The 26,044-nt window shown below is 45.3% G+C and overlaps 3 protein-coding genes across 7 annotated transcripts; 1 reads left to right on the top strand and 2 right to left on the bottom strand.

Annotated features, from left to right (window-relative positions):
• Nucleotides 1-2,211: 2,211 nt before the first annotated feature.
• Nucleotides 2,212-6,115, bottom strand: C2H7orf25 (chromosome 2 C7orf25 homolog). 5 transcript variants are annotated; one of them, XM_058833080.1, is made up of 2 exons: nucleotides 5,752-6,115; nucleotides 2,212-3,789 (listed from the first exon to the last, which is right to left on the bottom strand). In XM_058833080.1, exon 2 carries the CDS (start codon nucleotides 3,771-3,773, stop codon nucleotides 2,505-2,507), a length of 1,269 nt encoding a protein of 422 aa, XP_058689063.1. In that variant the 5' UTR covers nucleotides 3,774-3,789; nucleotides 5,752-6,115; the 3' UTR covers nucleotides 2,212-2,504. The 5 variants fall into 5 exon arrangements, with proteins under 5 accessions (XP_058689063.1, XP_058689068.1, XP_058689067.1 ...); XM_058833085.1 differs by having other exon boundaries at nucleotides 5,678-5,922; XM_058833084.1 differs by lacking the exon at nucleotides 5,752-6,115 and adding an exon at nucleotides 5,559-5,675.
• A 3,216-nt stretch (nucleotides 6,116-9,331) lies between these two features.
• Nucleotides 9,332-15,026, bottom strand: PSMA2 (proteasome 20S subunit alpha 2). The gene is made up of 8 exons (XM_058831780.1): nucleotides 14,907-15,026; nucleotides 13,099-13,175; nucleotides 12,422-12,554; nucleotides 11,918-12,040; nucleotides 11,491-11,572; nucleotides 10,322-10,395; nucleotides 9,815-9,872; nucleotides 9,332-9,733 (listed from the first exon to the last, which is right to left on the bottom strand). The coding sequence occupies exons 1-8, from the start codon at nucleotides 14,945-14,947 to the stop codon at nucleotides 9,617-9,619; spliced, it is 705 nt and encodes a 234-aa protein (XP_058687763.1). The 5' UTR covers nucleotides 14,948-15,026; the 3' UTR covers nucleotides 9,332-9,616.
• Nucleotides 15,027-15,261: 235 nt separating this feature from the next.
• MRPL32 (mitochondrial ribosomal protein L32) lies at nucleotides 15,262-17,607 on the top strand. Its single transcript, XM_058831781.1, has 3 exons — nucleotides 15,262-15,428; nucleotides 16,321-16,505; nucleotides 16,994-17,607. Exons 1-3 carry the CDS (start codon nucleotides 15,305-15,307, stop codon nucleotides 17,246-17,248), a joined length of 564 nt encoding a protein of 187 aa, XP_058687764.1. The 5' UTR covers nucleotides 15,262-15,304; the 3' UTR covers nucleotides 17,249-17,607.
• Nucleotides 17,608-26,044: the final 8,437 nt, after the last annotated feature.

The raw sequence follows: 26,044 nt of genomic DNA, 5'->3' as shown, positions 1-26,044 counted from the left end.
ATTTAAAGAGGGAAAATTTAGGTTAAATATTAGGAAGGATTTTTTTACTGCAAGTGTGGTGAGACACTGGAATGAGACACTGGATGTGGATGCCCCATCCCTGGCAGTGTGCAAGTCGGATAAGGCCTTGAGCAACCTGGTCTAGTGGGAAGTGTCCCTGCTCATGGCACTCAGGATTGGTTCTAGATGATCTAGATGATTGGTCCATTCCAACCCCTTAACATTTTGTGAATCTATGAAATAGCAAGCTGTCTTTTGGAACCTCAACTTCTACAGCTCTGAGCTGCAAACAAAAAGAACCCCTCTCTCCCAGGTCATTTCTTCATAAATTATTAACTAGGAGGTTTCCTGTGCCCTTTATCAGGACATACGATGCAAAACAGAAACACAATTTTGAAACACACAGTTTTCTTTTTTCTTTAGACAGTTGGCCTCCCCGAGCCCTATTCCCACACCTACTGCAGAGGAAAGACATCACGCAGGTGTCCAGAGTAAGAGCTCTCATGGCAGAAATGAAAGGTACTTTCCTTCCAGCTGTTTGTAACATTTCACAGACATCTCTGGCTGTGTCCGGTAAATCCCTGACACCATGATAGATTACTATCTCCCAAAGCTCCCACATGGTGAAGCTTGTGCTGTTAACTACTAAGGCAGACTTGCATTTCTGCAGCACAGCCAACTTATTATTGTTTCATTGTGCTGGTCCTCTTTTCCCTTCATAAGAATTTTCAAGAAAATTTATGGCTACAGTGGGGGATGAGTCCTGCCATGGATTCATTACACGGTGTTAGACTGTAGGAATGAGCTAGATGTTTTGCTAGAACTCACCAAAGAGGAACTGAAAAACTACACTGGATGCTGAAGCAGCAAACCCAAAATCGAGTTCTACACAAACATTTCACTCTACAGGCATAGTAAGAGCAGACCAAGAATCCCATCAAAAAGAAGTACACTTCTGCCCCTTGGGAGCTCATCTTACTCAGCTGAACAAGGCATGCAGGTCTTGCTGGCATTCCAGTATCCTTGAGTCACTGCTGGGGACCAGAAAGATATGGCTTGAGCTTATGGCTAAGGGCAGCACTGCAGACACATTGTACTGTAGAAAGAAATTTAGAGTGTATGTTCAAGAGAAAGTTCTTTGCCTGAACTATTAAGCTGCATGATAATGCAATTGTGTTGAACAACAGCCTATAAAATATTCAGTGGCTATCTCTTTCACTGACCTGATAAAAATGTAAAGCTTGGGGCTCAGAGCTTCACTGTGACATCTCAAAATTTTCCACTAGGAAACTGATGAAAACTAGTATCAAATAGCAAGTGCTGTCATTACAGCTTTCAGAAAAAAAACAAAATAAACAAACATGATAAAGACTGCTACAACAGCAAATCTCTGCTGGGCAAAGAAAAAGAGAAAAAAAATACAGCAAAATAGTTGTTTATTCTACACTTTGAATAAAAAGAGCAATTACACCACCAGCAAAAAGGCTTCTCTACACTACAGTGCAAACTAGGATTTAAAAACATACCCTGCAAATCTCCTCCATCACTCCAACACTGAAGGACCTCACTGAGGCTTTGTTTCAGGTAATCCACATGCAACAAAGCCAGATTCAAGTTTACCATGAGTCCTCAGCAAAGAGCATGCTAATATCAAAAACTACCTGAGTGCTGGCTCAGTTTAGGATTCTGTTATCTGAAGCTCTGAGTTGGGCTTTACAACCAGCAAGACTGCATTTAGACAAAGGCTAAGAGAAGAGCGGAGGTGCCTCCTTGGTCTGCTACCACTGGCTGTCCAGTTTAGCCCAAGAGCCACAACATATTAATATACATTATGTAAAACGTATGCATAATAAAAATTTATTTGCATGCTTTTGCAAAAAAACTCCAATTTCAACTGATTCTTCCAGGAATTTTAAAGCTGTTGCCCATTTCAATCTAACCATGGTATACATGTAGAGGTTCCTTTCAGTAAGACAAGGAAGGCTTAAGCTAGTTTCTATTCGTGGCTACTAATCACATCTTCATGGAACATCACATTCCCAAAAAGGCATAGGTCCCTGCACAAGGTCCCTCTGAATCAACCAAAAATAAGGTTGAATAGAATAGGGGAAAGAAAGATTTAAGTTCCATGTAAGTCAAGCCCAAAGTCATCTAAGATGATGAATGTTACCTCTCTGAAGAGGACAAAAATAACAAGAGCAGGTCAGTAACTGTGCTTTAACTGAACTTTTTAATGGGGATGGATACAATTAATACATTGTAAGCCAGTTAACAATTTTCGTTGAAGTCTTATTATTTTAGTGAATAAATTAACAGTCAGCTGGACAAAACATAACCTCAAGGAAGGAATAAAGATATTACAAGTCCCTTAAGGAGCTCTTCCACTGCTAGTTGCTGTCATCATCAATACACACCCAAAAACTGTATTGCTATGATTCTTCTGTTTCTCCAAATGCCTCAACTGCAGTACCTGCAGTATTTCCATTACTAACTCATTTAATGACTTATACTCCATTATCAGATGGGCAGCGCCTTGGTAGAGGTGTGGCAAAGGATTCCTTGCTTTCTGTCAGTGCTCGTGGCTGATGGACAAAAACACTGAACCTGACACCCTGGTTTGCTGCTGCCCTCACAAACCCACTATTTGCAGTCATGGTGATGGCTTTTAAAGTGTCTCCTGTCCCAAAAATGGCTAGAGAGCGGCTGTTGATTTTTGAGCTAGCCACTAGTCCTAAGGCACGGTCAGAAGGCTGATCTGGCACCACATTAATTCTTTCAACAAGCAATGCAGCTCGCTCTTTCTCCCCAGGTCCTCCCAGTGTTTCCAAGATGGACTGAAAATCTCTGACAGCAGATTCACAGGCAAAGAGCTCTTTTCCCTCCATGAATTCCTTCAGCTGGGGCAGGACTCTCTCCCTTCTTTCTTCGGCTGCTTGCTCTGTCAGCACTTTTTCTTTGAAGACAAAGTAGCAGCCACCATAGCTCAGCGCAGAGACATAGGTTATTAAGGTAGTGATGTCCAAATTAACTCTATTGCAGACGCTTACTTTGATGTGGGTAGGGAAAGCAATGCTGGCCACTAAATTCTCCCGGTCTACTCTGGTCACCTGCAGGAGTTCAGGGCCTTCTTCATCTGATTCACTGGTGTTAAGATGCTCATTTTCTGCAGATGGTTCTACCAGTGAGTTCACAGCAACAACATCTCCTCTCACAGATATTCCCATCTCCTTGAGCCTCTCTGCCATAGGACTGGACACGCTGTTGTAGAATGCAAAGATGATGTGGGGATTGCTGTACTCCACTGGCTGCTGACGGCTTGCTTGCAGGAAATCCTCTGCTTGCTCAATGACACTTTTGTCACCATACTGGCCTCTTCCCAGCCAGATGTTATGCAGGGCCTCAGCTTTACGACCTATGGCCTTCACCCACGTGTGACCTCCGTTTGCAACGACATCTACCACCAGTGTCTGCTTGTCTCCAAACCTGTCCTCGTAAGCAAAGACATGGAGGACACTGACAACATCCTCCAGGTTCTCTGCTGACTGAATAATGGCTTGGAGGTGGGTAAGGTTTGTACTCTGCAGATGGGATTCTTTAATGGCCACTTTCCCTGCCTCCACCTTGTGTAAGAAATTTAGCTCAGCCTTCAGTTTGCTACATAGCTTTGCTCCACCTTCTATTCTCCTTTTCTGGGACTTGGAAAGGGCTTCTGCTCTCTTAATCAAGTCTTTGGCAACAGCAATTCTTTCACAAAGCAGCGACTGCACAGACATGTTGGAAACATTATTCCTGTCAAGTGAGAACAAAGGAGAAGATTGTAATTGCATGGCCAAGAATAAAGACAGTCAAAAGAGTTCTTTCTAACAGTATACATTACAGCCTTCCAGTAGACTTCAGTGCAACAGCTACTACAAAGCACAAGCAACTGAAACCTCAACACAAAGTCCCGATGTTGAGTTCAATTACTTTCCTTCACCTTTAGCAATCCAACCTGCACCCTCAGAAGACCCCAGCTCTCAGCTAGGCAGCACTCAAGTCTACACACAGACTGCAAGCTTGTGGTTTCCTTCCACCTGCCACATAAGAGACCTTCACTCAGCCAGTCACTTAGAGGGATATTAACTCTCACAGCTCATTTGCAAATGCTGCCATCCAGAGCAAAATTAGAAACACAGTTAATGCCATAAGCAAATCCTGCCTCTCCCTCTCATCACACCCCTAAAATTAAAAGCTACCCAGCTTTCAACCTGCACTGTTCAACTCAGTGCATGAACCCCTCAGAGGGTGGTGAAGCACTGGGACACACTGCCCAGAGAAGCTGTGGATGCCACATCCCTTAAGTGGTCACGGTCACAGTCAGGTTAGATGGGGCTTGGAGCAACTTGGTCTAGTAAAAGGCACCACAGTAAAAGGTCTCTCAGCCCACAGCACTGGGGTTGGAACTAGATGATCTGTAATGTCCCTTCCAACCCAAACCATTGTATGTTTCTATTACACAGCCTCATGGTGGACAATGATTCATAATATGCTAAAGTTGCTATGTTTTCTAATTCTGCTAAGAGGTTTACTGGATTGCATCTGATAAATCTATTCCTTCACATCTGTATTACTTTAGTAGGCCTTCCTTGAGGAAAGCATTGTAAGAATTTCTTTATCAAATATGTGCTTTGAAAATGTAGGATTCATACTACACCAAACAATAGCATATTTAAAACAGTAACAACTATGAATAGTGAAATTAATAAATTTTGACTCCTGACTACAAGGTAGTACACTGTAATTCTTCCTATAATTCTTACCTAACCCGCAAGTTTAAGTAAACTGATATTAAAGGACAAGATAAATGAAACTCCAACTGAAAAGGAGAAACAGGATACAGCCTGGTCCTGCAACAGGCTCTGCCAGTGCAACTCAGTGGCCTGCCTTCACAGTGGGAACTTCTCCGGCTCTACATCCAAGTGGAAACACGGCCAGCATTAAGTGATACTGATCTGGTTCACATCCAGCATCAGCAACATCTCCTCCTGCTTCTTCACATGCCTTCCTGATGCCTTCGACACGACTTACCAAACTTCTTCAACGAGGAGGCCAGAAAAATCAGCCTTTCCACCTCGAAGTCCTTGCCACTGCCACAAGCTTATCCTTGCGTGTAACGCAACGACTTAAACCTCACGATTAGTAATTGGGCACCTGTCCCCACAGCAGCTGCGACTCCTACACACCCACACGCTTCAAAACACAGCGTAAATCAAGGGTTGCAGTGACAATAAAACCACAGACGCAACTACTTTTTCAGAACAAGAACTGCGCGGTGCCGCCACTCTCAACCACAAGGTCACACACAGTCCCCTGCCTTCGCCCCAGGGCCCGATCTCCCCTGGGCGGGGATCACCGGCGCCCGCCGCCCCTCCCGCCCGCGGCCCAGCCCTCTCCTCCCGCCGCTCCGCCCTCACGTGTTCGCCCCGCCGGGGAAGCCGCGCCGCCATCTCGGGTGAGGGCACGGCGCCCTCAGCGCTCACCCCAGCCCGGCTCGGCCGCCCGGCCGCCCCCGGCCTCACCCTCCGCCCACACGCCGGTCCAGGCAGAGCGGGCGGGTGCGGAAAGCCGCCCCTCGTCCCTCCCGTTCTCCCCGTCCCCCAGTCACTGCCGGGACGCGATGTGCTCAGGCCCGCCTCGCCTCTCCGGGGCTCCCGGCTCCGCTTCCTCCCCCGGGGCCGCCGCCTTTCGCCAGCCCCCGCAGCCCGTACTCACAGCTCGCTGGCCACAGCCCTCGCCCCGGGCTGGCGTGGCGTGTCCGCGGCTCAGCTCGACCCAGCCCGGCACCTCCCCCAGGGCCGCGGGCGGGGACAGCAGCACCACCCGCCTCGCTCCGCCGGCCGCGGCCCGCCCGGCCCGGCTCCGCTCCCCGGCGTGCCCGCGGGTTATCGGGAAAACCTTCAAGGGTGAAATGCATTACATCAGGTCAGACGCAATCTCAGAATATTCTGAGTTGGAAGGAACTCACAAGGACCAGGAGTTGTGTCCAACTCCTGGCCCTGCCCAGGACAGCCCCGAGAGTCACAGCGTGTGCCTGAGTGTTGTCTAAAAACCACTTGAACCGTGTCAGGCTTGGGGCTGGGGAGCCTGTTACAGTGCCCAACCACCCTCTGCGTGAAGAACCTTTTTCTTATCCAACCTAAACCTCCCCTGACGCAGCTCTAGACCACTCCCTCGGTCCTATCCACTGGTCACCACAGAGATCAGCGTCCGCCCCTCCTCTTCCACTCACCAGGAAGTTGTAAGTGCCACGAGGCTTGTGCTCGATCTCCTGCAGGATGAACAGACCGAGGGACCTTAGCTGTTCCTCATACAGCTTCCCGTCAAGACCCTTCACCATCTTTGCCCCACTTTGGATGCTCCCAAGCTTTGTATCTTGTGTGGTGCTCAAAACAGCACACAATATTCATTGTGAGGCTGCAGTAGCACAGAGTAATGGGAACAAACACAGGCCAGAAACAAATTAGGACTTTCAATTTCATTGGAGAAGTAACAGCAACCTCCATGCATGTTGGATCATGTTGGATCTGTGCACGCTGGGTCCATTACATTTAGACAAGAAAAAAGGGCTGTACTAAATCATTCTGTGAATATGTGAGCAAGTGCCCCCAACAATTACCCCATATTGCTGCCTGCCTTCATGCAGCAGACATAGCTGTGGTCCCACTCGTCTCCATGCAGCAATACTCCCTTACAGTGTGGAATAGACTTGGCTTCTGATTGCCAGTTCTTGCAGGGAAGGATGATCTCTACTTGTCTGAATGATTACACAAGATCTGGAAAGCAACAGTAAGCCAAAGCAAGTTGTATGGGGCTTACTGCACCTGTATGTCCTTTACTGTGGGTGACAGCACACTAGAACAGGCTGCCTAGAGAGGTTGTGGAGTCTCCTCCACTGGAGCTATTCAAGAACCATCTAAACACAATCGTGTGCCCTCTGCTCTAAGATGATCCTGCTTGAGAAGGGAGGTTGGACCAGATGTCAACCTGACCCATTCTGTGATTCTGGGACTTAAAGTAATAACTTCATTAAATGAAGATACTGTTCCCAGATCCCAATCCCATATGTTAAATAAAGCCCAATTATCATGTGTCACACTATCCTGAGGACCTTGGAGAAGATCCTCTTCCACAATAAGAAAATCAACATTACATGCTTCAAGTGATGAGTGTATTTTGCTTCTTTCAGATAACTGCATTAGGAGGAACAAGTTAAATTACACAAAGCTATAATTCATAGTGAGCTGAAGTAATCAAGCCTGAATTTGTCATTTCTCACAAAGGAACAGTGTTTGTCATTGCACCTTGACCCCTTTATGCAGTTTCTACAAAATATATTAAAAAAAGCTAATCTCATGCAACTAAAGGATGCACTTCTTAAAAATTAGCACAATCACCATATAATTTCGTAGTCCACTGCACCAGTACTGCTCACTCCTGAAGTGATTTTATGTAAGAAATGTATTTTCAAGTTAAAAATACTATTTCCTTAAATTTTAAATGGAAAAATGTTACTTAGTTCTCTGCAGTTTAAAGATTTCCCTTTAAATAGTAAATAACATTTAGCTACTATTCTAGACATGAAGTTAAAAAAAGATCCCTGCACTTAAAACAACACCACCTTCCTCATCAGAGAAGCATAATATCAAGGTCTATCTGACTACCACTGAGAAAATTATCTAATACTCTAAATAAAGCCTGAATTCAAAATATTATGCATATTGTTTCCAAATTACACCAATGTGCCATGAACTCTGATTCACTGTAGGGTGCAGGTATTACCAAGGAGTATCGGGATTTAGTTCTTAACAGTGTAAAAAGTCACCAGCTTGGCTCATCAAAGTGAAAACCACTGGTAGTAGACCGTAGATATATACCAACTCATACCCTTTAACACAAACCAAGGAGCAGTTTACCATAGTTTGAAACTTGCTCTAGTTTCAACTATCATTCAGTGTTCTTTGCTCATCAACTGTTTCTATTAGCAGAGGAAACTAAACCACTGCAGTCAATTTCTGAAGTACCTACACACATTTTTGCATGTAGAAAATTCTTGAATATTTATACAGCATTAAAAAACTATGTGTGCATAAATATTCTAAATCAAAGATGCAGCAATATAAAGCTTTCAGTTTCAGATCTGAGTTGTTTTATTTTTCTCTAGAATAAGAATCAGAGTATGGCCTGGTTTTCAGAGTAGAATACTCAAAAAGTGATCTGGCAGAACTCTTAACCTTTTGGACAGAGCTTTTATTTCTGACATTAGGAAATAAAACTTCATTTATGGCATGCTTCAGAAATTCTTATTCACCTGATGATAACATAAACCATCAGAAGACAGACATTAAAAAGCACAGGTCAATCAGCTTATATACTACCTTCTAGTCATATTCTGTATTTTCTTCATTAGTTATGGCTGGCTGACGTGGGACCTGCCCGGCTGCTTCCCTACATCCTTAGCCTTACACACAAGCAGACTGACCCAGCTACCACTCCCAGTTCATTATCAACATTTTAACAATGAGATTGCTTTAAAAATATAAAATCTGAAAACAGTAACTTAAATGGCGGCAGACCAGATTATTTCTGCTGGAAAAAAAAAAAAGTATATTTATCTCATTTCTTTTGTGGTAAATATAGGTCTTTATGACTTGAATGACTCTAACATGTAACAAATGTATTGATACATTCACACAATGATATCTGTAAAAGTTATGGTGCAAAAATTAAACGCTCCTTTCATTACATCTTTAGAATTATCTTGCAAGTTGGAAAATACTTTAGCACAATTCAAGGGATAAAGTAATTACATTACATACTCTCATTCTGTTTTGTAAATCCCACTGATTTTTATTGATGGTGATAAATGCATTTAGTTTTCAGTAAGAGTTACTACTTCTACTTTTCCTAACAATATTTCAAGATTGAAAAAGTGTTATTTCTAGGGCCAAGAAAATAACTCAAATAAAAAAAGTTATTGTGACACAAGGACCAGGAGGGTCAAAAGTAGAGAGGCTCAATCAGATCACAGTACACACCTGAAATTTCCTGCCCCTTTATCAAAGTACATGATCTTTTGCACCACATAAAACTATTTCTGGAGATTAATTAACATTTAAACAATACTCCAAAGTGAAAAAATTATCCTGTCACTCAACATTTAAATCTTTAAAAGAAGGCTGAACACAAGTCCATCTTGGATGTATATGAAAAACTGTTTCCTCAACAATAAGGATACTGAAAACTAAGCTTTATATAGATAAAAAAGCTAGAATTAAAAAGACACACAGACACCTTCCCCCAAAACAATGGCCTTTGATTTTATTCTTTAGCCTTTTTTAAGCTGTCACTATAACTTTACATTTTGTACAGTATTTTGTGTATCAAGGGAAAGAATTATCTTTAACAAGATTCCATGTATTACAATATCAAGGACCGTTGTATTTGCACCCATGATGTTTAAAAAATCTCTCAGACAAACCATGTAGAAATAAGTATGCAAAAACTGCAAAGAAAAACATTTAAGTAGCCAAAATTAAAAAGACCTTTGTGTGGACCACACAGTCTACCTCAGTTTCTACTAGGCTATTGCAGCCAAGTAGTCCTTAACCTCAGTTGGAGTGAGCCTCCTAAAACCAGCTTCATTACAGATGCCAACTTCAATGTTGTCTTCTGTCATTTGCCCTTCAAAGCTCTCCTATTAAAAAAAAAAATATATAGTTCAGTGAATCACATCAGTGAAGACATAAGAAACTTCTTTCTTAAATTCTTTGCTAACCTTTAGTGTTAAGATAGCTGTATGAATGGCATCTTCAAGCTCCAAATCTTCATTGTATCTGTAAACAGACATTAATTTATTTCAGTGTAGGACAAAAACCTTTACAAATTTTAATAATCCCAGAGTCTCTAAAATCTCCAAAACTACTAAAATCTTTTTGTTTCTCATACAAATATTATTTGTAAGCAGAGCGGCATTAATAATCAAAGTTATTATTTGTTTATTAAAAAATCCCTACTTTTCCTACTGACACTGCTAACATTGCTGCAAATCTGCTAAATATAATGTTTACTGCACTCAAGTAACACTACATAAACACAAAAGTTGGAGTTTAAATAAAACAAAGTTCCCGTGCACACAGAAACAAGTATCCTGGAAGCATCACACCTTTGGTATTTTAAAACTTTCTTCTTAGAATTTAAAAAGAGGGCATTTTTTAAAATCTGGCTATTTTATAGGAAACCCGAACAGAACACAGTATCCTTTCAGAGTTATCAAATACATTACCTTTTCTCAAGAAATGTTTTCCCATTGACGTAATTTTTTCCCATTGCTGTTGCTTTCCAGGCAAAATAAGCTCCCTGTAAAAGCAACAATCTATTGATTGAATTGTTTTGTGTAACTTAGTGAAATACTATGTATTCAATTACTTGGTAAAAAAGTACAGAAGTCATTATGAAAATACTGAGTGCTCTGAGACTACAGGAGACAATTTTGGATCATATTGAGACTAATTTTATATAGAAACATATGCTGTGAAACTGTACAAAATGTGTATTAGGCCCCACTTATTTTCATCCTCCCGCTACTTTGAAAGATGCATTTAGTAAGTCATTAGCATAGTTTTGATTTGGGATTCCTTAAACAGAAATAATATGTTTGTCTTTGAGAAAGTGTACATTCGAATCCTTATTGAGGCTCACCCCACATATTCTTCTTTTTGAAGATAAAGTAATCTAAGTGACTTGCTGCAAATCAGACATCTGATTTATGTTCACTATTACCAAGATATTAGTCATTGCTTCTATTCCCTCCTCTGGCATGAAGACCATCAGCAGTTCTATGCCTCAATCAAATTGCCTTGAACAAGTCATCCGCATTTTGCTTTTTACACTGGAGCATCAGGTAATTCAAACCACTGGAAGTTGCAATGATCACTACAATGACCTCATTTTTTCATCTGAAGGACTGCACCTTATATGTGCATCGAAGGGTAGTTTTTCTGAAGTGCAGTGCAAACCCAGCAAATAAACTCATTTAAATTAACCACCATCATTAACTACCAAAGCATATGTGCTACATTTCACAATGCAACAGGTCTTGGCTTAACTTCCATTTAGTTTGGAGCAGTATAAACAGTCAATTTGTTTTTTCCAAGTAGCTGTTTCAGAATGCCATTTTTGCTGGCATTATCAACTAGGTGGGAAGGTATGGAAAGGGATGATCTCCCTCACACACAGCTGCCATCACGCAAGCGGTACAGTAACATGTAAGCAGAGAATAAGGCAGGCTTGCTCCATTCAAAATGATCAGTCAATGATCCATTTTGACTGCTGAAATAATCTCTCATTCTAGCTCTGTATTATTATTCTCATCGCAGAAAGTATTTCATGAGCACATGCAAAGTTTCACATGTCTTATCAGAGCAGCAGAACTTAAAAGTGTGAGGTACTTACAGATGGATCTGACTGAAATAAATACGGCCGCCCTTCATTCCAGCCGCATATTAGCAGTGATACACCAAAGGGACGAACACCACTACAGGCAAACAAAACACAATAAATTATCCAGTGAAAGTCAAAGGTGATTAATCATTTGGATGTGTTCGTCTTCTCCCCAGACCAGGGCTGTAATGAGGACAAGTCAACCAACTGAACAAAACCAAAAGTGTCCTGCCTTGGCTGACATATTTTTGTGAAAGATATTCGTAAGACCCATTCTCACCCGCTGCCAGCCAGTGCTCCTCCCGTTGACATACTTTCTGTGCACATTCTCCACTGAAAAACTGCCTTTTCCACAAAAACTCCAATCACTGGCTAGCTGTTACTCATTACATTTAAACAACACAATCTTTCTAAGCAACTCCTCAATTCCAGCACGTACCCAGACTGCGTGTACTCCTGCATCACAGAAGCAATTCTCTGTACTAGCTGAGCTGTTGGAATGGGCTCGTGATAAACCAAGTAATACTGCTGGGCCAGCTTCCGAGCTCTGTGCACAAGTACTCTGAAAACAAAGACAAAAGTACTATGTCAAAAAATACTCCAACTAGAACTGAAAACTCATAGTAATAATTATCTATTCAGGAGTTGTATGTCTGGCATAACATCAATGTAAGAATACAAGACCATGCTGAGTTATCTTTATCAACCGAGTAATTGCTGAAATATTTAAAGTAAGGTTGAATTACACTGCTTTCATTCTTTAGATACAAGGTTATTTGACAAGTTAATGAATATATTAAGAAAAACTGCAAGTGAATGTGATTTACAGTGCAATACAGTATTCTGACATGCATTTAGAAAGAAACAGCTAATTGCTACCTGTTACTTAAACTTCTTGTATGAATATGCATTTAAATGGTGATCAAACAAATTGTTTTAATACCTGTAATCTGGACCCATACCACTGTACACTAAACCTATGTGTTTGGTAATTGGTTCTACTTTGTGGACACTCCTTTCATCATACAGAATGGATTTCTGCTTCTTCTCAGTTGCCAACACCACTCCATTTGCAGCTGGAAAAAGAACAAAAAGTTTCTTTAAAAATTTAACTAAAATTAGCAGTCAAAACACTAAATAAGCTTATTAAACTGTAAAAAAAATTCTTCCTCTCTTTCTAAAAGACATTCAAGCTTACAATCAGGTTAAAGAGAGAGATACTTTGATGAATACACCCAACACATTATTTCTTTTTTTAAATAACCATACCATAATTCCATTCTAAAGATTCTGTATAGCATTAATAATTGAGCAATCTAAGTAAATTTTCTGTGTTATTTCTATATATAAGGACAGGAACACTCAAAAAACCCTTAGTACCAAACATCTGCTTATACCAGCTGAATGTCTCCAAAATCTCCCAAAAAAAGTACCCCAGGAAACATTAAACCTTTTAAAGCATGTGAAAATCCACTGAAAGAGTAACAAAATATGTAACAGAAAGAAAAAGAAGGATCCAATCCAAAGAACTGATACAAAGTACATGACCCAAACTGGTTTTGTTCTCTCAAAAAACAGTCAAAATCCTAAATCTGTCAGTAAAGTATTTTTAGGACATACCTTTAATCCCAACTGATGGAGCTCCTGCAGCTACTGCAGCCAAAGCATATTCAATCTGAACAAGCTTTCCAGAAGGACTAAAAAGGAAGATACAAAATAAAGTTTTCCACTCAGTGGGAAAAATCTTCAGGGTATGTCATGACTTTCCATTGAAATTACATTGTATGTGTGGTTTCCAAAAGCTTTCAAGACACTAATACTCACTGCTGAAAGGAATCAGCGAAACACAGCTATGCTTTTTGACTCACAAGCACATGAGGTTAATGGCACAAGACAGCAACAACTCCCATTCCAGTTCCCAGTATTCCTGCATTTTGTTTTAACCACCCACCTTATTCTGGTAAGGGATGCAGAATCATCAGAATAGAGATACAGGTCTCAAGCAAAATAAATTACAAAGTAACTTATTCATAAGGAGGGGGGTGCAGGGGGTCCATTCTCCATTGCTAGAAAAAGGACACCAGAGACAGCCACTCACTGGGCAAGTGATTTTGCAAGTGGATCTATTCTCTAGGCTGAATTTCAGACAGGCTGCTTTAATAGTTGCAGAAGCAAAATAGGATATTATGTAACACCCAGTGCTCAGATGAAGAAAACAAAGCAAGCAATAATCAATCAGTGCAGTCATTTATACACTGAGGAAACAGGGTATAAGGGTGACAAAATAGTAATTCTGGTTTTTCCACTACAGAATATAACAAATCAGAACAATAATTCCAAGCATGTAGTGCTTCTTTAAAATACAAAAAGTTTATAACTCCCTTAGGAAACAATTTCTGAAAGCTAATAAAGAATTCAATCTACTTGAGCAGAATTAGCATGTTGGGCTGCTTCCATCCATCAAGAACATTCTTTTCATCATTTTAGGTTGCAAACTGCTTCATTTGCTCAACTGCAACAAGCCTTCAGCAATCCCTTTTGCAATTACACAGCGTGACTTTCCGCTGAGATTAAGGGGACACTTCACCATGAGCAGCATAAAGGTCCTTGTGTCGGTTTTTCTTTTTTCTATATGCAGCATAGGTCTGAATACTTTAATAGTTTCAAAAAATGAATGGAAGGTAATTTCCTTCACTTTGAATTAATCTTCTGTCTAGGTGTTAGTGCAACACCCCAACAGACACTACTCCAATAGCATATTCACTCCACATTCAGGCTGTGCACAACACCAAGTGCAAGGAAAGCAGCAACTGCCAAGTGTAGCAGAAAGGAACACGAACTATTTTAAAACTCCTCTGCTTCACTCATTCCTACATCTGCAAAGCTTGTTCTGAAGCAAGCCCTCAGGACACCACAGCTCAGCTATCATCACACATTTCCAATTAGCTCAGAATCACAGAATTACTTCCCAGCCTATAGTGTGTATGTGGTGACCCCGTTTGCTAAGCCAAGCACTCGCTGTAAGGCACTACAAGTGCCGAGACAGACTTTAACGTGGTCCTACAGCAGCTCTGTCTCACAGCAACGAGAAGACACAAGCGGCGCCCGCACTGGGGCCCGAGGTCAGCGACAGGCACCAGGCGGGACACAGGACCCTCCCCACCGCCCTTCGGGAAGCCTCTGGGCAGCTGCGTGTCCCCCTCGGGCGCCTGATCCCCGCCGCTCTCCCCACGCCCGTCACTCCTATCCAGACCCAGCCCCCGCTGCCCCCCAGCGCTCGCAGGCCCAATGACTCTGCAAAGCGCCCCCTCGGTCCTGCCTTGCCGCCGCCGGCAGGGCGCTCCGCTCAGGCTGCGCGCCGTTCTCCCGCTGGCCCGGCAGGCCGCCCGCCTCTGCCCCTGAGCCCACAGCCGCCCCTGCCCCGGCACCTGAAGGTGGTGAGGGAGAAGCTGTAGCCGCGCTCCGCCATTTTGGCACCAGCCCCTGCGCTCCCCGCGCCGGTTCCTCGGTGCAGGCGCAGGCGCAGACGCTGCTCCCGCTCCCGGAGAGAAGGCACAGCGAGAGCGCTGATTGGCGGGGAGGTGGCGAGCTCCTGAGCGTGCCGGGATGTGGTTGGCGGAGAGGCGAGCCGTGAGGCATGCTGGGAGTATGAGTCCTCCATTCGCCCTCCATCACCCCGCCTTCCTTGTAGCTAGCGCATGCTGGGAGTTGGAGTCCTGGTCCCGTCTCTCTGCAATGTCCTGACAAGCTGCGGGCACTCGGTTTCCCAGAAGGCTCAGGAACAGGGACACCTCCCCCCAAGGGTTCGGTGGGGCCGTGTGGGGTTATGGCTGTGCTGGTCCTGGTCCGCTCTCCGCTGCCGCGGCTTCGCGCTTTGCTCCAGCGCTGCTGGGGGCGGCTGGAGCGCGGCCTCTGGCCGGGTGTCTTCGGAGGCCAGAGCCCGCCCTGGGGTAGGTCCCGGCCTCTTCTCCGCCCAGCTGAAGGAACTGGACGCGTTACTGTGTCTCCTGCCTTGGGAAGGTTTTGGAATAGATGATCTCAGAGGTCCCTTCCAACGCCATCCATTCTGTGAGAGGGCGGCGTCGGGGCTGAGAGACTAGTCTTACCTATGAAGGGCGGAGGGAGGGAGGGTGCTGGGGCAGGAGAGCGCGGCCCGGGGGTCAGTGAGGGAGCGGGGCGGGGGCGCTGCTCTGGCCTTGCTTCGGGGGTGACGGCAGCGTCCGTGTCGTGTTTCCTCGGCCGCATGTAGGTGAGGCTTGGCTCTGAGGAATCTATTTCTCACAGAATCACAGATTATGGTGAGCTGGAAGGGGCACACAAGGATCATCAAGTCCAACGCAGCCCTGCACAGGTCACCCCCAAGAGTCACACCATGTGCCTGAGAGCATTGTCCAGATGCTTCCTGAACTCTGTCAGGCTTGGTGTTTTCTCCACTGCCCTGGGGAGCCTGTTCAGTGCCCACCCACCCTCTGGGGGAAGAATTTTTTCCTAATATCTGACCTAGACCTCCCTTGACTCAGCTTCATGCTATTCTCTCGAGTCCTGTCACCACAGAGAAGAGATCAATGCCTGCCTCTCTGCTTCCCCTCATGAGGAAGTTGCAGCCTGTGATGAGGTCTCTCCTCAATCTCCTCCAGGCTGAACAGATGAAATAACCTCAGCTGCTTCTTATATGGCTTCCTCTCCAGGCCCTTCACCATCCTTGTGGCCCTCCTTTGAATGCTCTGTAAGAGCTTTATATCCTTTTTATGTTGTGGTGCCCAAAATTGCACACAGTACTCAAGGGGAGGTTGCACCAGTACAGAGTGGGACAATCATCCCCTCTTTTCCTTTCTCCTGCAGGACCAGCCCTAGCTGTGCAAGGTCCGGCTCTTGTTCCACAAGGGATAAATGACGCTGGCGAGAGCAGCGCCGAGGCGCCCAGCCTGCTGGAGAGCATTGTGTGGATGGCAGCGCCCAAGCAGAGGCGCACCATCGAGGTGAACCGCTGCAGGCGGAGGAATCCCAGGAAGCTCATAGAAATAAAGGTAAGCAGGAAAGCCCTTGTTCTGGAGAATCATTGCAGAGGGAAGTACTGACTGTAAAAGCTCTCTGGACTTTGCTTATAAATAAATAAGCTTAAAAGATACTGTAGTCTTTAAAATTCTTTGTAACAAGTGCATTAACCTTGTGTGACAGTAGTCTGAGGTTAAATAAACACTTGAGGTGCAAGCCAACAAAATGTGAATTTTGGCTGAACAGATAATGTAAATGGAAAAGGCTTACGTTATCTGTGCACCTCATCAAGTCTACAGGTCTTTAATCTTCCAAACATAATTAGGCATAATGACTTAGGTAGTTCTTAGTGGTAAGCATTTGACATAGTAGCACATTATAGAAATGTTACATAGAAGAATACATTTTGAAATGATAGGTAAATTTCTCTAATTTAACATTTTTATTTGTAGTAGTTCTGTGTTTCTTTTTTTGCTGCTGTTGAAATTACAAAATTTCCCATTTTCCACTGTCACTTTAGAGGAACATAGATGTTTGTCCTGAATGTGGAAACTTGAAGCAGAAACACGTGCTTTGTGGCTATTGTTACGCAAAGGTCAAAGAAGAAACTCGACTGATACGGATGGAAATACACAAGAAAGAAGGAGGACCATTTAATGCTCCAACTGTAGAGACTGTTGTCCTTTATGAAGGAGAAAAACCCACAGAAGAAGATGAAGGCAAGCGGATCATTGAAAGAGCCAGGAAGCGTCCATCTTGGTTTGTTCAAAATTGATGCTGTAGAATTAAGGGTAGCAAAAGCAGTTGCTGAAGGGAGAGAATTAATGATTTTCAAGAATATCTTTCTCATTCATTCAGTGTGAACAGAACTCCTGTACTTTTGGGAAACCTGCTTGAATTTTGTATTGTGCTGTATGATTTTACAGTCAAGTGTTGTTCCTCTGGCATGCAGTGGGAAATGCTTCTCAGTGATGCATCACAGCAGTCAACAGAGAGAAATCAGGATCTGCCTTGGATTTGGATATCTACATACCATACCCTGAACAATTTGTATACTAATGTTTTGCGCTGGTTTTGTAAATAACATCTTTTAAATTCATGGATGTACAATAAAGTTTAAGTGTCCCAGGGAAATTTGCTTTCTGGATTTGGCTGCTGCTCTTTTGGAGAGGAAAGAAATGTTTAAAAGTCGTATTGATTAGAAACAAAGGATATTTAGAAGGTGTTGAGGGTTAGGTGGGAATTTTTACCCATTATGTGCTGAGACAACGTAACTACCGGTACTTAAGAGTGCTCACAAAGGACAAAGAGTGGCCGGGCCCAGGGTGGCGGGGGAAGGGGGCAGAAAAAGGAGGGTGGGGACAGTTTTTAGCTGGCTTTTTCCTCGGCTTCGGGGAAGAAGGATGTTCGTGCGCTGGGTCGCGGAGCTGCTTCTTTTCCTTCTCCCCTCTTGGTTGGTGGCCTCGCACCCCCTGTCCTGCCAGGCATCGCCGTAGAGCTGCTGATACACCTCATCCACCAGCCCAGGATCTCAGCTCATCCCTGCTGTTCCACCTCATCCACCAGCCCAGGATCTCAGCTCGTCCCTGCTGTCCCAGCCGACTGTTTCCTCAGAGCCCTGCAGGAGCACCGGGACTGACTGCCCGAGGGGTTTGTGAAAACAAAGCCTCTCCTCCATCCCGTCTCAGCCGAGAAAGCTGTCCTGGGGTCCCTGGTTCTGTTTTCTTGTTATTGCTGTAGTTATTGTTTGTTTATTTACCTGGTTATACTAGTAAAGAACTGTTATTCCTATCCCCAGATCTCTGCCTGAAAGCCCCCTTGATTTCAAAATTATAATAATTCGGAGGGAGGGGGTCTACATTCTTTCATCCCAAGGGAGGCTCCTGCTCTCCCTAGCAGACACCTGTCTTCTAGAACCGAGACAGATTTTGGCGCCCAACGTGGGGCACTGAGAGAAAAAGGGCAAAAAAGGAATAACAGTTCTTAAATAACCTAACTTTTGTGTGCTGGATTTAGGAACCTTGTTAGGTAGAACCATGTTGTTTAGCTTACCCAGGTTTGTGGGCCTTTTGCTGCACCTTACCTAAATATGAGTCCTATAACTAAGGCTACTGTGGCTATTATCCAGCTTGTTTTGTGAGTTGATAAGGTGAGGAATTCATGGATGTTTAACGTCCTCTGGACGGCGGGCTCATAGATTCAGAGCTGTCACACACTAACTGGATGGTTTCCAGGTTACTTTAATAATGGTACCTACTGAGAGAAAAAGACAGCTGGGGAAATTTTCTCCCAACCTTTCACCCAGTTCCTTGGGCCTACCCTGCCAGTTTTCAAAGGGTTAAAATCTTCTCTGGATGCTAATAACATCTTACAGTGGCTGGTGGTACTGATAGGCCTGTTCTACTTAGCCTTCAGAGACAAAGGGAAAGAGACCGGAGGTGCTGCTCCAGAGCCTGGCACAGCCCCAGAGCGAGGGGGTGCTGCCCCAGAGCCTGCCCCTGCCCCAGAGACAGGGAGTGGTGCTCCAGAGCCTGGCACAGCCCCAGAGACAGGGAGTGGTGCTCCAGAGCCTCCCCCTGCCCCAGAGACAGGGAGTGCTGCTCCAGAGCCTGCCCCTGCACCAGAGACTAGGGGTGCTGCTCCGGAGCCTGCCCCTGCCCCAGAGACAGGGAGTGCTGCTCCAGAGCCTGCCCCTGCCCCAGAGACAGGGAGTGCTGCTCCAGAGCCTGCCCCTGCCCCAGAGACTAGGGGTGCTGCTCCGGAGCCTGCCCCTGCCCCAGAGACAGGGAGTGGTGCTCCAGAGCCTGCCCCTGCCCCACAGCCCACCTCAGAAATGAACCACCTAGAGTGGATGGGGGCTCTGGTGAAGGAGATACGTGAGATGAGCCAAAAGATAGAGTACATTTCCTCAGCTGCTGGGAAACCCTCCCCCTGCCCCAAAGAGGGAGAGTCTGATGGTGCAGCAGTGGAACCCACAGATGTTACAACCATCCAAGTTCCAGATGAACCACAAGGGCAGTCACAGCCAGCAGCTGTTGCCCCTGTGGAAACGAGGAAGTCTAAGATGAAATCACAGCACCCTGCTGATAAAGATAAGAAAGGAGGGTCCTCACAACCCACAGGGGAGCCAGAAGTTGAAATCATCACTGAGTCTCTGACATATGACAGTCTCCGTAAGTTACAAAAAGACATTGTGAGGCGGGGGCGTGAGCCTTATACCACCTGGTTACTTCGGGTCTGGGACCTTATGGGTACAGGCGTGCAGCTGGATGGTGGTGAGGCGAGGAATGTGGGACCCTTGACGCAGGACTCAGGTGTGAATCAGATATTTGTCAGGGAGCAAGGGCCCCTTTCCCTCTGGGAGCGGCTTTTGATGAGTGTAAGAGAAAGGTTTGTCCATAGAGAGAGAATGGAAGAACACTATCATAGAAGGGAATGGAAAACCATTGAGGAAGGGATCCAACAGCTGAGAGAAGTGGCGATATTAGAAGTCCTTTTTGGAAGGGGTGGACAGCATGATAATGACCCCGACAAAGTCAGGTGCACTAGGCAGATATTGTAGAGTCTGGCAAATCTAGGGCCACGTGAATACACCACCTTCATTGCGATGATTAATGCCGATAACAGCCGAGAGACGGTGGGTTCTGTTGCCACCAGGCTTAGAAATTATGACAGTATGGTCCATGGCCCACATCAGGCTAAGATTTCTGCTGTGATTAAGGAACTCAAAGAGGAGATGAGGGAAATGAGGGAAGAGATGAGGAAGAGCAGTTCCCATATGGCACCAGTGCGGGTCACAAGCCCAAAACTCCAAGCCCAGCGTCCCCCAGCTAGAGAGAGAGGGTACACCCCACAAACTGAGCTGTAGTTCTTTCTACGTGACCATGGGGAAGACATGGGAAAGTGGGATGAGAAACCCACTTCTGCCCTGACAGCACGAGTGCGTCAACTCAGGCAGGGAACCAGTAACCAGAAAGGTTCCACTAAAGTGAAGGTAGCCTCAGCCTCCCGTGACGAAACTGTCAGATATTACAGAAAAGAGGATGATCCCCTTGAAAGAACCTCTAGCATGTATGCCCAGGGAAGAGAGGATGACCAGTGCTAGAGGGGCCCTGCCTCTAGCCAGGAAGAGGCACGGGAAAACCGGGTCTTTTGGACGGTGTGGATCCGATGGCCTGGCACATCAGAGCCACAAAAATACGAAGCTTTAGTTAATACTGGTGCACAGTGTACCCTAATGCCATCAGGACATGTGGAGGCAGAACCTGTTTCCATTGCTAGGGTGACGGGGGGATCGCAGCAGTTGACTCTGTTGAAAGCTGAGGTGAACCTGACTGGGAAGGAGTGGCAGAAACATCCCATTGTGACTGGCCCAGAAGCCCCGTGTATTCTGGGCATGGACTTCCTTCGAAATGGCTATTACAAAAACCCAAAAGGACTCAGGTGAGCTTTTGGAATAGCTGCTGTGGAGGCAGAGGACATTAAGCAATTGAACACCTTGCCTAGACTATCAGAGAACCCATCTGCAGTAAGACTCCTGAAGGTGGAAGAACAGCGAGTGCCAATTGCCACCTCGACGGTGCACCGCCGACAGTATAAGACAAATCGAGATGCTGTGATCCCCATCCACAAGATGATCCGAGAACTGGAGAGACAAGGGGTGTCAGCAAAACCCACTCACCCTTCAACAGCCCCATCTGGCCTGTGCGCAAGTCTGACAGAGAATGGAGATTGACTGTGGACTATCGTGCATTGAATGAAGTGACTCCACCGCTGAGCGCTGCCGTGCCGGACATGCTGGAGCTCCAGTATGAGCTGGAGTCCAAAGCAGCGAAGTGGTACGCCACTATTGACATTGCTAATACGTTTTTCTCCATTCCCTTGGCAGCAGAATGCAGGCCTCAGTTTGCCTTCACGTGGAGGGGAGTGCAGTACACCTGGAACCGACTGCCCCAGGGGTGGAAGCATAGCCCCACCATCTGCCATGGACTGATCCAGGCTGCACTGGAAAAGGGTGAAGCTCCAGAACATCTGCAGTACATTAATGACATCATTGTGTGGGGGAACACAGCAGTGGAAGTATTTGAGAAAGGAGAAAAGATCATCCAGATTCTGCTAGAAGCCGGCTTTGCCATCAAGAAGAACAAAGTCAAAGGACCTGCTCGAGAGATCCAGTTCCTGGGAGTAAAGTGGCAAGATGGACGGCGTCAGATTCCCACTGAAGTTGTCAATAAGATCACTGCAATGTCTCCACCAGCCAACAAGAAGGAAACACAAGCTTTCCTAAGTGCCATAGGTTTTTAGAGGATGCACATTCCTGAGTACAGCCAGATCGTGAGCCCTCTCTACCTGGTTACCCGAAAAAAGAATTATTTCCACTGAGGCCCTGAACAGCAGCAAGCCTTTGCTCAGATCAAACAGGAGATTGCTCATGCAGTAGCCCTTGGCCCAGTCAGGACAGGACCAGACGTGAAGAACGTGCTCTACTCTGCAGCCGGGAGCCATGGTCTGTCCTGGAGCCTTTGGCAGAAAGTGCCTGGGGAGACTCGAGGCCGACCACTGGGATTCTGGAGCCGAAGCTACAGAGGGTCCGAAGCCAACTACACTCCCACAGAGAAGGAAATCTTAGCTGCCTATAAAAGAGTTCAAACCGCCTCAGAAGTGATTAGCACAGAAGCACAACTCCTCCTGGCACCCCGACTGCCAGTGCTGGGGTGGATGTTTAAAAGAAAGGTTCCTGCTACCCACCACACCACTGACGCTACATGGAGCAAGTGGATCGCCCTCATCACGCAGCACGCCCGTATTAAAAACCCAAATCGCCCTGGGATTTTGGAAATAATTACAAACTGGCCTGAAGGTGAAAACTTTGATCTCACTGATGAAGAGGAGCAAGAACAAGTGACACGGGCTGAAGAAGCTCCACTGTACAACCAACTGCCAGCAGAAGAAACATGCTATGCTCTGTTCACTGATAGTTCCTGTCGCATCGTAGGGATGAACCGGAAGTAGAAAGCAGCTGTATAGAGCCCCACACAACAGGTCGCAGAGACCACTGAAAGAGAAAGTAAATCAAGCCAACTTGCTGAACTCAAAGCTGTTCAACTGGCCCTGGACATTGCTGAAAGAGAGAAGTAGCCAAAGCTCTACCTCTACACAGATTCATAGATAATAGGCAACGCTCTGTGGGGATGGCTGGAAAGGTGGAAAAAGGCCAACTAACAACGCAGAAGAAAGCCAATCTGGGCTGCTGATGAGTGAAAAGACATCGCCACCAGGGTAGAAAAACTGTCTGTGAGAGTCCGTCATGTAAATGCCCATGTCCCCAAAAGTAAGGCTAATGAAAAGCACCGAAACAATGAGCAAGTAGATCAGGCTGCAAAGATAAAGGTGTCAAAGACAGACTTAAATTAGCAACACAAGAGAGAGTTGTTCCTAGCTTGATGAGCCCATGACGCCTCAGGTCATCAGGGTAGAGATGCCACCTATAAGTGAGCACGAGACCGAGGAGTAGATCTAACCATGGACAGTATTTCTCAGGTTATCCATGACTGTGAAACGTGTGCCACGATCAAGCAGGCCAAGCGGTTGAAGCCCCTCTGGTACGGTGGGCGGTGGTCCAGATACAAGTATAAAGAAGCCTGGCAGATTGACTACATCACACTGCCCCAAACCCGCCAAGGAAAGCGCTACGTGCTCACGATGGTAGAAGCCACCACTGGATGGTTAGAAACCTACCCTGTGCCTCATGCCACTGCCCGGAACACCATCCTGAGACTTGAAAAGCAAGTCCTTTGGAGGCACGGCACCCCTGAGAGGATTGAGTCAGACAATGAAACTCATTTCAAGAACAGCCTTATAAACAGCTGGGCTAAAGAACATGACATTGAGTGAGTGTACCATATCCTGTACCATGCACCCGCTGCTGGAAAAGTTGAACGGTGCAATGGCCTGCTTAAAACCAGCTTAAAGGCACTGGGTGGGGGAACTTTCAAAAACTGAGAGATTAATTTAGCAAAAGCCACATAGTTAGTGAACACCCGAGGTTCCACTAACCGAGCAAGCCCAGCCCAATCTAAGCCCTTTAAAACGACAGATAGAAATAAAGTTCCAGTGATACATATGAGAAGTATGCTGAGAAAAACTGTTTAGGTTAATTCTGCCTCCAGCAAAGACAATCCAATCCGTGGGGTGCACTCTCTAATGGTGCCCTTCAGAGGTGCAGTTGCAGCACCTGCCTGGATTTTCACTTTGGTTTTAGCCACACAGCAGCAGCACCACTGCATTAGGGGTTTAAGAAGTTTTTCAGTTTTTGTTTGGGATTTCAGTGTACGCACACTAATCTTTGGTGTTGTGCCTCAGGCACCTTAGTAGCTATTTGCTGCCAAAAAATGCAAACCTGCTCCAACCATCTCTCAGAATCACGGAATTGCTAGGTTGGAAGAGACCTTCCAGATCATCGAGTCTGACCCAGCCCTAACACCATGTCAACTAAACCATGGAACCAAGTGCCACATCCAATCTTCTTTCAAACACATCCAGGGATGGTGACTCCACCACCTCTCTGGGCAAACCATTCTAGTACTTTATCACTCCTTCTGTGAAAACCTTTTTCCTAATATCCATCCTAAATTTCCCTTGGCACAGCTTAAGACTGTCCTCCCATTCTGTCAGTTGCTGCCTGGAAAAAGAGACCGACCCCAACCTGACTACAGCCACCTTTCAGGCAGTTGCAGAGAGGGGCTAAGGTCACCTCTGAGTCTCTGTTTCTCCAGGCTAAACAGCTCCAGCTTCCTTAGCCATTCCTCACAAGACTTGTGTTCCAAGCCTCTCACCAGCCTCGTTGCCTCCTCTGGATGTGCTCAAGCATCTCAAGGTCCTTCCTGAACTGAGGGCCCAGAACTGGACACAGCACTCCAGGTGTGGCCTCACCAGTGCCAAGTGCAGGGGAAGAATGACCTCCCTGCTCCTGCTGGCCACACTATTCCTGGTACAGGCCAGGGGCCATTGGCCTTCTTGGCTACCGGGGCACACTGCTGGCTCATGTTCAGCCGGCTGTCACCAGCACCCCAAGGTCCCCTTCTGCCTGGGCACTGTCCAGCCACACCATCCCCAGCCTATGACATTGCAGGGGGCTATTGTGTGGGTTTTCCAAGCAAGGCTAACACCCTTATTCCAGGAGCCAGCCCGTGGCCTCTCTCCAGGGCCACCCTGGCCAATCTACCCACAAGACATCAATATGATGGATGGCGAAGCAATGGCATTTATTGCAGGGGAATTTGACAATTTATAACCTAGGGTCATTGTGTTACTCCCATCTACATACGTCACACCTAAGTGCTATTGGCTAATTGCAGGTTTTGCTATCCTAACAGAGAGGGGGTCTAACAGCTTCCCGTTACAATCCCGAATTCTTCCGCAGCGCAATGCCCTAGACTACAACATATTCCCCCCTCTCTATGAATAATTGATTTGCTAAAATATAAGGTATATTAGTCTTAAAAATTCTAATGTTATTTTTTATACGTATTTCTAAACACTTTGTCTAACTTATCTATATTATAAAAATTTTAAAAATGGATAATATAAAATTGAGTAAAATATAAAATACTTAACTAAAAGGCTAAAAGCTTATAAAATGGATACTACAGTTTTCATTAGTAAATATGAGGCACAAGCGGCGACTAAATATATTTTTAAAGCATCTGTTGCCTTTCTATAAACAAAATGTTAACTTTTTCTAGTCGGCTTTTAACAAAGGATACAAGCTTATTTAAAACACACGGTCCAAAGATTAGCACAAGTAAAATCATCACAACTGGTCCGATCAGGGTAGACACCAGGGTGGTTAGCCACGGAGATTGGTTGAACCAGGACTGGAACCAGTTTTGCTGAGCTTCTCTCTCTGCCTTCCGTTGAGACAGCCTGTCTCGTAGCTCTGCCATGGTGTCTCTCACTACTCCGGTGTGGTCAGCGTAGAAGCAGCATTCTTCATTCAGGGCGATGCAGAGGCCTCCTTGCTGCATGAATAGAAGGTCGAGACCTCGCCTGTTCTGCAAAACAACTTCAGAGAGTGAGGAGACTGATTTTTCTAGAAAGGATATGGATTTCTCAATTCTCTGTAGATCTTCATCTACAGTCATTTGTAGCTGAGACAGTCTCTGTTGTTGGGTCACGATGGCAGAGACACCTGTGGCAGCACCAGTTGCTCTCAGGTTAAGCAGCATCGCTGTGGTTACACCTGTCACCAGTTCTCTTTTCTGAAGCCGGGTGAGTCTCTCCACTTGCAGGCTCAACTCTTCATCCAGGTGGTACAGGACTCTGGGGATGATAACAGCTAATACACACAAAAGTCAGCAGAGGAGTTAAAGCTTTGGGTATAAATGCAAGGGCTAGACTATTAGATCATGGGTTTTCAGCTTGTACCACAAAATTGGGGCTCACTGCTTCAGGTGTTATAACTATAAACAACACAATTACTATAAGCAGTTTATCATGTAAATGACACCATGCTTGCAAACTCACAGTTAAAACTTCAGCGTTAAATGAACCTTTAAAGATGCTTACACTA

This window comes from Poecile atricapillus, chromosome 2, assembly GCF_030490865.1.
Source record: "Poecile atricapillus isolate bPoeAtr1 chromosome 2, bPoeAtr1.hap1, whole genome shotgun sequence".
Classification (NCBI taxonomy): Eukaryota; Metazoa; Chordata; class Aves; order Passeriformes; family Paridae; genus Poecile; species Poecile atricapillus.
Note: the sequence above shows the minus strand (reverse complement) of the source record. Positions and strands in the feature narration are given on the sequence as shown.

What these genes read in the sequence shown, in the direction of transcription:
- MRPL32 (XM_058831781.1), top strand. Translation starts at nt 15,305, where the DNA reads ATGGCTGTGCTGGTCCTGGTCCGCTCTCCGCTGCCGCGGCTTCGCGCT. An exon ending in AGGCCAGAGCCCGCCCTGGG is followed by an intron (nt 15,429 to 16,320) that starts GTAGGTCCCGGC and finishes TTTCTCCTGCAG; the next exon opens with GACCAGCCCTAGCTGTGCAA. An exon ending in GGAAGCTCATAGAAATAAAG is followed by an intron (nt 16,506 to 16,993) that starts GTAAGCAGGAAA and finishes CTGTCACTTTAG; the next exon opens with AGGAACATAGATGTTTGTCC.
- PSMA2 (XM_058831780.1), bottom strand. Translation starts at nt 14,947, where the DNA reads ATGGCGGAGCGCGGCTACAGCTTCTCCCTCACCACCTTCAG. An exon ending in TTCTCCCTCACCACCTTCAG is followed by an intron (nt 13,176 to 14,906) that starts GTGCCGGGGCAG and finishes CTTCCTTTTTAG; the next exon opens with TCCTTCTGGAAAGCTTGTTC. An exon ending in AAAACATTTCTTGAGAAAAG is followed by an intron (nt 9,873 to 10,321) that starts GTAATGTATTTG and finishes GTCTGTTTACAG; the next exon opens with ATACAATGAAGATTTGGAGC.
- C2H7orf25 (XM_058833080.1), bottom strand. Translation starts at nt 3,773, where the DNA reads ATGTCTGTGCAGTCGCTGCTTTGTGAAAGAATTGCTGTTGCCAAAGAC.